General features: G+C 48.8%; 1 protein-coding gene across 3 annotated transcripts; it reads left to right on the top strand.

Annotated features, from left to right (window-relative positions):
- The first annotated feature begins 68 nt into the window (after positions 1–68).
- On the top strand, positions 69–14,123 carry pogzb (pogo transposable element derived with ZNF domain b). Of its 3 annotated transcripts, none has more exons than XM_047360752.1 (19): positions 69–206; positions 1,580–1,698; positions 2,502–2,576; positions 2,660–2,895; positions 2,977–3,070; positions 3,155–3,310; positions 3,393–3,512; positions 3,941–4,133; positions 4,219–4,364; positions 4,927–5,027; positions 5,097–5,243; positions 5,585–5,719; positions 5,824–5,996; positions 6,753–6,896; positions 7,653–7,712; positions 7,790–7,902; positions 9,214–10,848; positions 10,931–10,967; positions 11,090–14,123. In XM_047360752.1, the coding sequence occupies exons 2-19, from the start codon at positions 1,584–1,586 to the stop codon at positions 13,104–13,106; spliced, it is 5,697 nt and encodes a 1,898-aa protein (XP_047216708.1). In that variant the 5' UTR covers positions 69–206; positions 1,580–1,583; the 3' UTR covers positions 13,107–14,123. The 3 variants fall into 3 exon arrangements, with proteins under 3 accessions (XP_047216708.1, XP_047216706.1, XP_047216707.1); XM_047360750.1 differs by lacking the exon at positions 69–206 and adding an exon at positions 317–449; XM_047360751.1 differs by lacking the exon at positions 69–206 and adding an exon at positions 658–793.
- Positions 14,124–14,712: the final 589 nt, after the last annotated feature.

The raw sequence follows: 14,712 nt of genomic DNA, 5'->3' as shown, positions 1-14,712 counted from the left end.
TTTAGGTCAGCTCGTGACGTCGCATTTGTGACCACGCCCCCTGTAAAAAACAACATGGCGGACTCCTCTGACTGTTTCTACAGTTTTGGCTCCTCCAGACCGCCATGTTGGCTCCAGTGGCTGTCTGTTTGTGAATAAACGCTTCTGAAATGGATCGCTCTGGGTCAAAGGACACGCTCCGGTCGAACTGGACCAAGTAATCCTTGGTAATCTGAAAACCCGCAGCACACATTAGATTGTCCAGAAAAATGTCATCAACCAATCAGAGGAAGGGCTGCCTGATGAAGGAAGTAACGTGTGACACCTGAGAGCCAATCCACGGCTCTGATAGAAACATTGAGGAGGAAAACCCGCCCCCTGCGTGTCGAACTGCAGCGCGCGTGAAGAAGAAAGAGTAGAACCGTCCGAATCGGTTCGGTCTGACTTCTGAAGTGCTGGTCCAGCTGCAGGTAGGAGCGGGTTGATCCAGAGTCCACAGAGAGAGCTAGGCGGGGGTAGGAGGGTGTACTCGGTGTGTGTGTGCGGACAGCCGCTGGAGGAGCGGGGCGGGCGGACACAGGCTGGAGAACTGTATTTCTGTGGTTCAGAACGGACTCGATCCGCCCCTGAGTCCCCAATGACCCACAGTCTCCTGTACTAGTGTCCCAGTTCGGTCCGCTCCGGACCGGACTTAAGGTATGTTCCCGCCGGAACAGAGACGCTGCAGGGAGAATCAAAGGAACATAAAAGGACCTGGAGTAGGCGAGCGCCTCCTGCGGCCACAGCTGGCACTGCAGTGACGCGTTTAACATCAGTGAGTCTGGACAGCGCGTAGTATTAAAACACTTTCTGCAGAACAAGCCGCGACACTTATTAATTATTCATAACATAAACATTTTTATATTATAAGGGAGTATTTGCTTTGTGTGTTTAATCAGGATTGGCTGGAACAACAAAAATAGTTCTGTCCTTTTCATCATTATTATGTGTATAGAGTTATTAGAGCTGCACAATAAAATCATTGTCATATTGTAATATAATCACAACGGGCTTCTAGGATGCAGTGTTTGGTAGCTCATCATTTCAGATGGCATGCATTAAAACTGCTTTCCAGTAATATAACTGGTCCATTCATGACAACAGGGGACCAGGAAGTTCAGGGAGAGTGGTGGGGATATTGTGATGATGGAGAACAAAGACATCTCCATCTCTGGTCTGCATGTGGACCAGATTACATTCATGATGGTACTTTGCAGGACAATTTTAAAGAATCAAACGGATGATTTGCTTTGTAACTCGTTGGAATCTTTTAAATGGTTTCATTCGTATTCCCTGTTTATCCTGAGACAAGAATATGGATTTTGCATGTTTAATGAGGTCATTTGTTGCTTTTTGGACACCAATCTTTGTCATTGTTGGTGAAAAAGTTTGATTTTAGTAAAGTTATACCATGCGTCTGTACCAGTACGACATGACTTTCACCTCACAGTAAGACATTAAACTCGTTCAGTTCATTCCTACATAAAGTTATAATAACTCGCTCTGAAGCTGCCTTTCCACGGCTAACTGGACCTGGTTAGTTTCTGTCCTGTCTCCATAGGAACATGGACCCTGAGCTGTTTATGGAGTGCGAGGAGGAGGAGCTGGAGCCATGGCAACAGGTGGACGACAGTGTGGAAGAAGATGACGTGGAGTTTATGGACCATTACGGAGAGCCAGGTGAGACAAAAACTCTCCGCATGTGGTTACTGATGTGTAGGATCAGTACCGGCAGTGTGGGCTCTTCCTCCTCTGTGTCAGCTGTTTCCTCCTGCTAAATGATCGTGATTAGAGCTCCGTCCTGAAGAGGTTCTGTCAATTTTTTACAACTGTACTGAGCTGTGCAGCTTCAGATATCATCAAACATTCAGAAAGACCTTGAAAAGAACCACCTCTGTGCATCTTTAGCTGTAATAGTAGCAGGATCTGGCCAATACCTTCAGAGAGGATCTACAGCGCCTGTCTGCTGACAACCACTGAGCAGCATTGAAGATGGACTTTGTCCAGGTTTAGACCAGACCATTTCAGTTTTAGAGAAATTACAGTTTGATCTGTAGCCTCAATCTTTTCAGGAACTCCAGAAAGAGCTGAGTGGGCAGGAATCATCCAGTGATTGAGCAGAATAAAGTTTTCTTCCTGTGAAAGAGCATCTGTTCACCTCAGTTCCTCACATTTGATCCAGAGGAACATCTCTCTGTCACTGTGGTAAGCTAAGCTTAACTCATCTTAGCTTAGCTTACCACTAAGCTAAGCTCACAGAGACCTTGATGAGTTAAGTAGGAATCTTCAGTCACCATGGAGCTGATTTATTCATCATCTCAGAGAAAATCTTAACAGTTAGTCGGCTCCAATAGAACAGAGGGAGAAGCATTTATTGGTGACATACCTGTAAAGGTGCTATAGGACGCTGCAGAAATATTTTGGGTCTTTTTCTGATAGTTTTCTATAAACCTTTGAAGTCTGTTGTTGTTTCGTTTCCACAGTGGAGGATTCTTCATCTTCTCCTACCTCCGTGACTCCACCTCCCAGGTCTCCTCCATCCATACTTGTCCCAGCAGGTAACTGTCCGTCCCAGCAGGTAACCTGAACTCTCCTGTTTTTAGCTAAACCTTTGTTCTCCTTGCTGTGTTTTCGTCCTCAGCCTCTGCTCCTCTGCAGTTCCTCTCCTCCTCAGCGATACCACCTCCTCCTCCTCCGTCCATCACTGCCACCTCCTCCACACTCTGTCTCACTGCCACCTCCAAGCTCGCTGCCTCAGCCTCACCCCTCAGGGCTCAGGCTCCACCCCTCATCTTGACGCAGACAGCAGGTGGAACATTTCTCCTCCCAGCTGCTCCAGGGACCGGCAGCACCCAGCCCATCTTCCTGACCACACAAGTACTGAAAACAATTACACCTGGTTGAGATCATCAGCGTGTTTCCATGGCATAAAAGATAATGATGTGTTTCCTGTTTCAGGGCTTTCAGATGCCCACAGTTATGAACCCCGGTGCTCCTCTGGTTCTGAACTTGCAGCCGGGTCAGACGATGCAGCCGCTCACTTTGATCCAGTGTAGGTCCAGTTGATCCATAACAAATACGGCACTGATCACTGATCCTACCCAAGGCTAATCCACTCTGTTTCCTGTCTCCACAGCGCCCTCTCTGGGTCAGCTGATCCGGCCTGGTGTGGGCATGTCCACGGTTCTCTCGCAGAAGCAGCCCGCCCCAGGCCCCTCCCACCCAGGCTCCACCTTTACCAGCATGCAGCTGCCCACTACTCTGACCATCCGCACCAGCGCACCAGGATCCGGTCAGCGCACTGGACACTCTGGGAGGGGTCTTAGCTGCACTGGTCAGTCTGGTGGACTTATTGATCTTTTGTTGTTTTCCAGTTAACCTGCAGGTGTCGCAGGTGAGCGGTGGCAGCTCCCAGAAGCTAGCAAGTTCTCCGGACCAGAAGTCTGCTTCAACAAACGGAGTCATGAAGGCCACAAACCTCAGCACCACCAAAGGTTGGACGATCTTCAATGAGTTCTCAATACTTTGGTCCTCAAGCTCCAACAGATTGAAAGGTTCTAAACTGAGGCCCAGATCAGGATGTGCCGGTTTGATTAATGGAGTTCTGTTAGAAACAGGAGGAGCATCACAGAGAGGAAACTCACGGCCTCAAAGCTGTAAAACTGGTTTCTGTAACCGTTAGCAACCAAAGCATTCCTGAAACATGAACTACACCTGTACTTTTATCCATCCATCCATCCATCCATCCATCCATCCATCCATCCATCCATCCATCCATCCATCCATCCATCCATCCATCCATCCATCCATCCATCCATCCATCCATCCATCCATCCATCCATCCATCCATCCATCCATCCATCCCTCCCTCCCTCCAGAAGAATGTTTAGTAACAATTTCCATGTATCACCTGGTCCCACAGCGCCTGGCCAGACCCTCTCTGTTGTTACTACGACAACAGCCTCCGAACCCCCGCGGGTGGTGATGAGTGTGGAGGAGTTTTACTATGGGAGGTTTAGTGGAGACATTAGTCTGAGGAAACCTCCTCCTCCTGGAATGAATATCTTCTCGTTCACCTGCTACATCTGTTCCTTCCGGGCAGAGAACAACCTGAGGTGGGTCCACAGATCACCTGAACACATCTGTCCACACCTGGACTTCCAGCTCACTTCCTGTTTACCTGTTTGTCTGTGTGTGTAGGTTGATGCAGCACGTGCTGTACCACTCTGAGCTGGTTGTAGATGGCAAAGACAGGCACTGCTGTCACTACTGTTACCGACAGTTCTCATCTCCGGGTCAGCTGAAGGACCACCAGGACGAAGTGCATGGCTCCACTCAGTCTTCCTGTAAGAACCTCATCTGTTCTTAAACCTGTGACATGGATTCATGCCTGTGTGCTTCTGGGTTGTTGGTCCTAAAGCTGACCCAGATTTAAGATCTTTGCACACTGAGTCTGTTTGTTCTGTAGGCTTCAGTTTTGGGTTGTTGTCCCATAAAATCAGCATCAGGTATGGACGAGGACTCTGAAGGTCCACATGTTTGGTATAGGATCTACCGTCTGTCCTCATGCTCTGAGCTGCAGTTTGTTAGATGTTCTCCATCAAACTGCTTCAGCTTTGTTCCTCATGCCTTCTTCTGAAAGCTGATGATTCATCAGAAAACCTTGTTCTGTCAACTTTAACTGAGAAAAGATCCAAAGGTCCAAATCTGACCTGAGCTGCTTGTTTTTAATGCTTGGCTTGGTGTACAAGAATGTGCTGAAAGGTTCAGACTGGACTTCAGGTTCCTGTCATGACCCAGTGTTGGTCTTGATTTGGGTTTTGTTCTCCAGATCTGATCTCGAGACCTGGTTTTGTGGAAGACACAAACGTGAGCTCACCTGTGTTAATCTGTCTGTGCTGCTGCCAGGTTTGTGTCGGATCTGTGAGTGGGCCTTCGACAATGAGCCGGCCTTCCTGAACCACATGAAGTCCAACCACAAACCGGGCGAGATGCCCTACGTCTGCCAGGTGGGTGTGCCGTCTCCCCACCGGTTCTTCTCTGTGCTCTCAGGCATCTGACCTCAGGAGTGTTTCCAGGTGTGCTCGTTTCGCTCGTCCTTCTACTCAGACGTCCTGCAGCACTTTGCCACCTTCCATAGAGAGACTCTGTTCCTGCTCTGCGTCTTCTGCCTGAAAGTGATGAAAAACCCCACCAACTACCAGCAGCACCTTTACCGGCACAAGGTGAACACACACACACTCACTGTTGATACTGCGTCTGAACACACAGCTGGTGACTGTGCTGTTTACTCCACTGTCTCAGTGAGCATGCTGCTGCTTTCCCTTTAAGCAATCAGCTGGAAGCAGGTGACGGAAACAGGCGAAAGAAATAGGAATGATGTAAAGGATGGCTTTTCTTCATTAAGTTGCATATTTTTACTCCATGTTTGGATTTACGTCCTGCTGTTTGTATAAAAACTGCTGTAAAATGTCTCTGACGCACTCGGGTCGTTCCTGTGGCAACAGGTGAATACAGATCAAATGGTCTTTTAATTTGAAAGGTAACCCCTGTCTTCCTGTGTTAGCTGAGTCAGGCCTTCCACTGCAACAGGTGTCGCCTTCAGTTCATCTTCCTCAAAGACAAAATGCAGCATAGGGTGGAAAACCACCGCAGCTTCCGAAGGCCGCCGCAGCTGGAAGGACTGCCGCCAGGATCCAAAGTGAGCCCCGCCCCCCAGACAAGACCTGCCCACTTTATTCATCCTCTGCTCTTGTACTTGATGATGTCACAGCCCTGTTTGCTCATCATGCTGTTTGTCTGCAGGTGACGATCAGGACCTACGGAAAGCTCAAACCTCAGATGGCACCAAACTCCATTTTTCAGCCAAACAGAATCAAGACTGAACACCCCAAGTTCCCGATCCAAAAGAACCCTACACTGATTAAAGCTCCCAAATCCCCAACCAAGAGAGGGCCGGGTCGCAGGGGTCACAGCAGGTGAGATGGCAACAGCTGCATTTGTCCTGAAGGTGGCAGCAGAGGACACCCGGGGTTCCTACGTTGCCTTGAAAGGTCTAGAAAAGCTAGGAAATTCTCTTTCTGGGTCTGGAAAATCGAAAAAAGTTAATGAATGCAGCAGTTTTAAAATAGATTAATATTCTTTCTGAAAGCAGGTGCTGTTCTTTTATGAGGCTCCAGTGGCCTTTATTTTTGTCATTTATTTTGAAAGTTAGCAGACAGGAAGTGTGGTAGAGAGAGGTGGAAGACAGCTGGGTCAGGGTCTGAAGCCTCCGTGAATGGGTCGCTGTTTAAATGAGATCCATATCTCAGTAAAATTTACTGAGAATAAAATCGGAAAATGAAAACATATCTCTTTGATCTGCTACATCGCACCCTGACCTTTTACTGGGTTTTTATGCACATTCATTCAAATGAAATGAAGGTACCGGTTTTCACTAACTGGGCTTCAAAGAACAAGCTGCCTGGGTTTCAGGGTGTTCCAGGGAACGTTGGTCCAGATATCTAAGAATCAGTGAAACGTTCCTGCATCAAACTGAAAATCAGAACCCAGGTCCAACTTTGTTTTCCTACAGATAATCAATCAGCTCAAATGTTAAAAACTTCAGAGAATATCTAGAAATTTGAGTCTTGAAAAAGAAATGAATGTGTAGAAAACCTGAACACCAGAACCAGAGGTGAGTTCTGTCAGGTTCTGAACTTCAGGTGTTACTTCAGCCCATTTGTGTCCTGCAGGTTGTCGTCAGGGGACCAGTTGGTGTGTTTGGAGTGCGGAACCGACGCCTCGGACCTGACGGCTCATTACCCGACCTACGTGCACTGCCTGCTGTGTCCCTACAGCAGCTGCTGTTCCCGGGCCTACGCCGCCCACATGATCCAGTAAGACCCAGAGTACTTCAGAGTACTACTGCACACTATACAGAGCAACATGGAGTGTACTAATGAGTATGTCAGAGTACTACTGAGAAATACACAGGGTAATTACTACTAATAACTGTTTGACCAGAGTACTGCACTATACAGTCTAAGCAAGTAGTACACAGTGTAATAATAAGTACTACAGGGAATACTGCTGTAAATGACAGAGTAATGTTTACTACTACATAGAGTACTTTACACCCTAAGAGAGTAGTGCACAATATAATACAGAGTAATAAACAGAATAACACAGAGTACTACAAAATACCAGAGACTCAAAGAAAATTGATAGTATTACACAGAGTATTTTATAGATTACTGTGCAGTCTAACGGTACTACACAGAGCACTACTCAGGCTACTATACAGTCATAGACAGTAGTACAAAGTGTAATACAGAGTAAAATGCAAAGTACTACATAGTGCTACTGTGTTGTACATTTAGCACTATACAGTACACCACAATACTACACAAATAAATAATGTGTAGTACTTAAAGTACCACACAGTTGTTGACATTACTATAGATTATTAGAATACTACACAGGGCTAATAAGTATTGCAGTGTACTACAGGCTTTTAAGCAGTGGGTTACACACAGGGCAGTACACAGAGTACTACTAGATGGTATAGGACACAGTGTTTCACAGTGTACTACTGAGTACCACTCAGACGTCCATCAGACTGATGAGTTCTGATAGGTTCTGTTGTGTTCCAGCCACCATGTTCGCGGCTCCAAGGATAAGGTTCTCCCTGTGCAGAAGGCGCCTCCTCCCTGGTGAGGATCAATCATCTCGCTCCATCAGACGTCCCATTCTTATCGTGCATCATGACGTGTTTCTTCTTCTCCTGCAGCGCGTTCGTGCTGCGCTGCTCCGGATGCCGCTTCCAGCCTCGGTCTGCCGACCAGATGGCCGAACACCTGCTGAGGAACCCGGAGCACAACAGCGCCATCTGCTGCGGCCGCAGTAAGACTGCACCTCCACGCCACACTTTCAGCAAGCACACAGTGGTTCCGATCCAGCCTGTCTAGCTCTCCCTACTCCTCTGCTGCGGAGCTCAGCCCGAAGCTGGAGCCACATTTAAGCAAACAGAACCGAACCAGAAGGATTCTGGGAACAGGCTGCTGCTCATCGGCTGCTTGCTGCAGAGTTCCTACAGTTCAGCTTTCAGTGTTGAAGATGAGTTTCTGTCAGATGATCTCTGAGGTCAGCAGATTATTATTTATTCTCAACATCTGAGGGCTTGGTTCTGATTTCCAGTGAAGAAAGTTTTTTTTATATTTTTTGGTATTTTGACATAAAGCATCTATAGAATTGAAATAGAGATGAATATAAATGGTTTTCAGTCCATCCTCTAGCATCGCTGCGTATTTAATTTAACCTCAGTGGGCTTCCTGTCACGTCTCCTCCTACATCCTGTTGTCTCCGCTGGCTGACGGGGTCCAGCTGTGACTAAACTAAACCAAACTGACCGGAGGTCAGACTGCCGCCTCCTGGACGCCGTGGCGACATCAACAAACGGATGTTTCCTTATGAACTTCATGCAGTTACAGCCTGAAGGAGCCTGAAGAACTTCTCAGCCTATCTGAACATCAACAGGACGTTTTCCTGCACTCAGAACTACATTAAAAACTATTAGGTGGAGCTGGTTGAATTTGGTTCTGGTTAGAAGGACCTGGACTGGAACATCTGGAGTTCATCATGCAGGCACCAGTGGAGCTGCTGTAGGGACACGGCATCATGAGAAAAAATAGCTGACAGCCCAACCAGAATAATTGGTTCTGCTGATGATACGAGACCCACAGCAGTAAAATCCATCAGAGGAACACGTCTGGTTACAGCTTCGCCTTTAATACCTGCAGGGCCGTGGGTTTAACCCAAATCTCTTCAACAGAACCTTAGATTCCATTTAAAGGGTAGAATAGGCCCAGAAATCTAGAACCTCTCTGGTTTCCTTGAGCAGTCTTTTCAGTCTGCATCTATGAATGAAAGTAGAAGTTCAGGAAGTGGTCCCTGATGTTTCCACAGCACCTCTGTGTTGGTTCTCCAGCTCAGCCTGAATCTGGTTCTGAACTTCTGACGTTGGGCAGCAAAGAGAAGTTTAGTGAGGTTTGTTGCATCAGCTCCTCTTCAGCAGCAGTGAGGCCCACAGAATAAAATCAGAACTTAGTGGACTGGAAGTTAAACCTTCAGAGATCCACCAGAAAGGCCTCTTAGAAGGTTTGTGGTGGTGGTAAATAAAACTTCTCTCCTGTCTTTCTCTTCTTCTTTCTTCAGAATATACTGAACCTGACATCCAGTTGTGCCACAGTGCAGAGCAGCGATCTTCAGAGGAACCAGACCAGAACCAGGACTTACCAGAACCATCCTGGAAGCTGGCAAATAATTGGAAACTGGCAGATGAAAGCTCCAAGACCCCCCCCCTGGCCTTCACTAACCCCTGTGGACCAAACCACTACCTGTCCAAGAACTGCGACGCCATCGACTTCTTCAACCTGATCTTCCCATCTGCACTCATTGAGCTGATCACCAAGGAAACCAACGCCCACGCCAAGACCTGCCGTGTCCTGGGCTTCTGCCCTCCGGACTGGGTTCCTGTCACCACCCATGAGGTCAAAGGTTTCATCGGTCTTGTTATTCTCATCGGGATCCATAACCTTCCAGACCTGTCCCACTACTGGTCCTTCAACCACTTCGACAACAGCTACACCTTCTACAGAGCCATGACCATCAAACGCTTCAAGCAGATTGCTGCCCACATCCGGATGGGCAGCTTCATCAACGAGATTCACGGATCCGGCCTCTCCAGCGACCCGCTGCACGTCTTCAGGCCCATGCTGAGCATCCTGGGCTGTGCCATGTGGGAAGCCTACCAGCCGAACTGCTGCCTGACCATCGACCGGGCTCTGCTGCCCAGTCTGGAGGAGGAGAGCTGCAGCACCCAGGGGAACCCAAAGAGCCAGCCTCAGGTGTGGCTCCTCTGTGATTCCAAGTCCGGCTACTGCCACCGCTTCCTAATCCAGGTCGGAGAGAAGTCCGGCCAGGACCTGGGCTTCAGTGTGGTACTGGAGCTGGTGAAGGACCTGAACAACAAGCACCATCAGCTCTTTCTGGCCAACTCTCTCACATCCATCCCACTCATGCAGAAGCTGCTGGATCAGAACATCTATGCCTGTAGCTCCTTCCCTCCACCCAACCCCATCCTGCCCAGAGAGCTGTGGGAGGAGGGTGAGCTGGAGAAACCCGGGGACTTCCTGCAGAGGCAGTGTGGCCCCCTGCTGGCCACCCGCTGGAGGGACACTAAAGAAATGGGCTGCCTGTCAACCAACGCAGCAGCAGGTGAACAAGATGCTGTTTGGAGGAGGTCTCCAACCAAAGCGGGGGGACTAGTCACCATTGACCGTCCCATGGCCTTCCGCCTCCTGCAGGAAAACATGCGAGGGGTCGACATCTGCAAGCAGCTGCTGGCATGCAATCCACTAGGAGGAATACCCCAGGACCGCCACTGGCGCAACCTCTTCTGGTTCCTTGTGAACCTGAGCATCGTCAATGCCTTCATCATACTGCGCGAGAGCCGCAAAGACAACCCGCCCGCCTGGGTGCAGGACGGCCTCTTCAGCCAGGTCAACTTCCGCAAGCGTTTAGGCAACCAGCTCGCCAAGTGTGCCCAGAAATACTTTGAGACCTTGGAGGTGTCGAGCTCCCGTGGGGGAAAGAGCGACGCTTCAGAAGAACCCATCAAACAAAGACACAGGATGTCAAAGATCAGCAGCATCTCTAAAAGATGCAAGAATTGCAACCTGAAGAACATGCGCCATGAGAGCGTGTACGGCTGCATCGTCTGCGAAGCCAACCTGTGCAAACAGCCCAGCTGCTTCTGGGAATATCACGGCCTGTCGCCTCTCAACAAAGGTGAGTCTGCTTACAGGTGCATCACCTGAAGGTGCTTTGTTTTGGATCGGTCCAAAAGTAGATGTGTTTTCTGTTTTTACAGGACCAACAAAGATTGGATTTCTCAAAGACAGAGTCAGGTAACCAGGTTCCACCAACATTCATATGTTCAGTTCTGGATGCTTTCTGCTTTCATTCAGTTGAACCGTTTTGTGTTGAAATGTTTGGGTGTCATAATGATGTCAGTATTTTCTCACTGCAGCGGAGAGATCAACGTGGACGAGGTCAAGGATAACGTAGATGAGACCATGGGTCCGGTGGAGGACCTGGACTTTTCTGACGATGATAAACTGGATGATGTTAAGGACGATGAAGAGATCAACGCACAGAAGAAAGACCTGACCAGTGAAGGTTCAGAGTCCCAGCTGCCATCAGAGACAAACAGACATGTTCAGCCAGTAGCTCGGTTATCTTCCTCAGCAGAGAGTGATGGTTCCCTGTCTGTCCGTCAACTCAGAATCATCCTGTTTGCTCTCTGTGAAGGTCTCCGGCAGGCATCCAGGGTCTTCTCAACCGATACGCAGCTCATCCGGTCTTGGCTGAAGGAGGCCAGGAAGCGTTTGAAGCAGACAGAGCAGGAGATGCTTCATGCTGATGGCTCAGAGCGTATGGTGGCTTGGGTGCTGTCCATGCGGGAACAGCAGCTTCCGATCACAGAGAGCAACCTGTTCAACAAAGCCTCCATCCTGAAGAAGAAGAGGGCCTTCAGCGACTCCTTCCGGATCTCCTACGACTGGGCCGTGAGCTTCCTGCTGCAGCACCGTCTGGGTGTCTGCAGGGTCGGCAGGGCTTCGTCTCTGGCTTGCAGCCGCCCTCCTTTCCTGGAGTTCAGAGTCCGATCCTTCAGAGACTTTACCCAGAAGGTGTTCCGGGTCCACCGGCTGACGGAGCGCTCTGTCGCTGCGATGGACGAACTGAGTCTCTTTGTGGACTTCAGGTTAGCTCAGGACAAATCTAGATGCTCTGAAGCTCTGGAGCTCTCTGGCTCTACACCAGTGATCACAGTTTACCTGACAGTTCTGGCCGATGGTACCATGCTGCCAGCGCTGGTTCTGCCCACCAAGCAGATTCAGAAGAAAGTTGTGCCGCACATTTTCTTACTGGAGGCCAGTCCAGACGTTCTGACTGTGGAGGAATCCTTGGATCTCTGGTACACCAAGGTTTGGCTGCAACATCGTTCTGGTCCAACTCAGCCTGGGAAGTCCATGCTGATCTTAGACCGGCACCGAGAACACTTAGGAGACCGGTTTCTGACCTCCCTCAGTGCGTCACAGAGCCTGCCGGCAGTGATCCCTGCAGGCTGCTCCTTCTGTCTGCAGCCCCTGGAGGTCTGCCTGAAGCCCGTGCTGCAGCGCCTCCTGTTGTCTCGCTGGTCAGCGTTCACTGCCAGAAATCCTCCAGAGCTGGACGAGACACCGACCCACAAACTCCAGGAAACTGTAACCCAGCTGCTGGTTGACTGGCTGCTCGAAGCCCTGACACACCTTCACAAGCTGCCGGAGCTGTGGAGGTCATCCTTTCACCTGACGGGTCTCCTGCAGGCATCTTCTGAGGGCAGAACCACACAGAAACCAGAGGACAGTCAGTCAGAACTCCTCAGGACGCTGACCGAAATCCTGCTGGAACCAGAAGCAACAGAGGCAGACTCACCAGAACTTCAGGAGCTGGAGGACAAAGACGATGAAGGGGACAAACGGGAGACATCTGAGGAGAATCTGGAGTCCAGAGATGACAGGATGAAGGTTGAGGAGTCAGAGAAGGAGACAGAGGACACAGACAGAGAGGACATTGAAGAGGTAAGACCAGAAGACAGAGAGACGGCAGGTGAACAGAAGGTAACAGACCGGAAGGACACCAGTGAAACAAAAGACGAAGACGGGGAGGAGGACTGGGTGGAGCAGGGAAAGAAGACAGAGACAGTAAAAGACAACACTAAAGACAAAAGACCCAAGGACAGGGAGAAGGCAGGAGAGGGGACAGACGGAGTCAGAAAGGACACCAGGAATAAGGAAACTGAGACAAGAGACGAGAAGGAAACTCAGACCCTGGAAGAAGACAGTGAGGAGGAAGGAAAGGAGAGAGAGGAGGACATGAAGGACGTGAGCAAAGAAAGACGAGAGACCAGGATTGTGATCGGAGAGGAAGTTGGGGACGAGTGGAAGATCACAGTGAAGAACAGGAGCGAAGGCGCCAGATCTGAGAAAAAGGAGCAGAGCTGAGTGGGTCATTAAGTTCTCCTGGGACATTTGGACCTAGTTTACTGAGGTATGAGAACTTAACCTGTAAACACCGAGTCCAACCCCACCTGTCCTGCTGTGGACTCGGGTGGAGGGATGGACAAGGACCATGGCTGAAACCAGAACAAAGAATGTCCGGTTTAAGCGAGCACTAATCGGTCAACTGATGACTCACGTTTCTGTAAAACTGTTCTTTGGCGTAAGCTGAGCTCCATCTAGTGGCCAGAAGAGGAACTTCATCTGCTTTCTGGTTGGTTGGACCAGAGTCGTGTCTGCTATGGAAAACCGCCGGGCTCAGTGGGTCCAGATTTCACAGGCGGAGACAGGAGCAACGATTTTGACTGATCTGTAGTTTAAAAAGATAAAATTATGTCTTTCCAAAAACCAATGAGATCAAAGACCTTCTTCTACACCAGCCAATCAGGGTCCAGCTTTAAACATCATGTGGGCGGGCCTTCAGCACTCATCAGAACAGAAAGATTTAAAATGATGGAAAGGTCAAGGAGATGGTCCGGGTGTGGGTGGAGTCATCACCTGTGGTTCTGCTGGGGATGCTGTGAGGTTCTAATGAACAGAACATTATCATGTGTTCCTTCCTGAATGTTTGCTGTCTGAGCTGCTCTTGGATAATAGGGATCATCAGAACCTTCAAAGTCCAGGTTCAAACAGATTCATGAGCATAGTCAGTCAGTCAGGCAGGTGTGTGTGTGTTACAGAGAAGAAGATGAATCCTCTTCATCATCCTAAAACACAGAGTTCCTTCACAGCTTTAGTTTTGATGATTGATGATGTCACAGTGAGTCCTGGACCCTGATTGGCTGGTCTGCTTAGTTATGTTTGTAGCTGCAGGTAAATGATCTTAATTTTGCGGAACATGAACGCTTCCTGTTTCAGTTGTAACATATGAACATGCTGGATCTTCTGATGATGATGACTCCTGCTGCTGTGCAGAAACCTTCACATGATGTTCTTCAGAAATAAAGCAACAGTTTTCAGAAACAGTTTCCTTCATGTTGTCTCCTGGTGAAGGTATCTGTGATGTTTGAAATCCTCCTCAGTAAAATAAGTAGGCTTTTCCAGGGTTTCCAGACCTTCTCTAGGCTTTCTGAAGGTTTCTCTGAGTTCTTCGTTGGTCTTCGGCTGCTTTTCCACCCAGTTTCAGTCCAGTTCTTGACAATCATCAGAAGAAAGCTGAATCTGTAAGCAGAGTTCTACAGGTAGAAGAACTAGTGCCTGAGAACATCTCACCATGATGTGCAGTTCATCTTCAAAAGTAGAGTTATGTGAACAGATGGAGGACCAGAGAAGATACCATCAGAATCTTAAAGTCATGTCCAGCTAAGAAACTGGAAGAATCCCTCAAAGAGCTGAAACAGAACCGAAATGCACTGAAGATTTTTTGGTTCAGTCTGACCTTCAGGAAGAAGCCAAAGTCAGACTGTCACACAGTGGAGGTTCCATTATGGTTTGTGTTTTCAGTCAGCGCCGATGGGGGCTGATTGAGGTTCGTATTAAAATGGTGTCAGTTATGGACCGACCCGATCTGAGCCGGAACTCCACATTAAAGAAGTGAGAGAAGAAACCGTTC

This window comes from Girardinichthys multiradiatus, chromosome 3 (assembly GCF_021462225.1).
Source record: "Girardinichthys multiradiatus isolate DD_20200921_A chromosome 3, DD_fGirMul_XY1, whole genome shotgun sequence".
NCBI lineage: Eukaryota > Metazoa > Chordata > Actinopteri > Cyprinodontiformes > Goodeidae > Girardinichthys > Girardinichthys multiradiatus.
The sequence above is the reverse complement of the archived record's forward strand: the minus strand, read 5'-3'. Positions and strand labels throughout refer to the sequence as shown.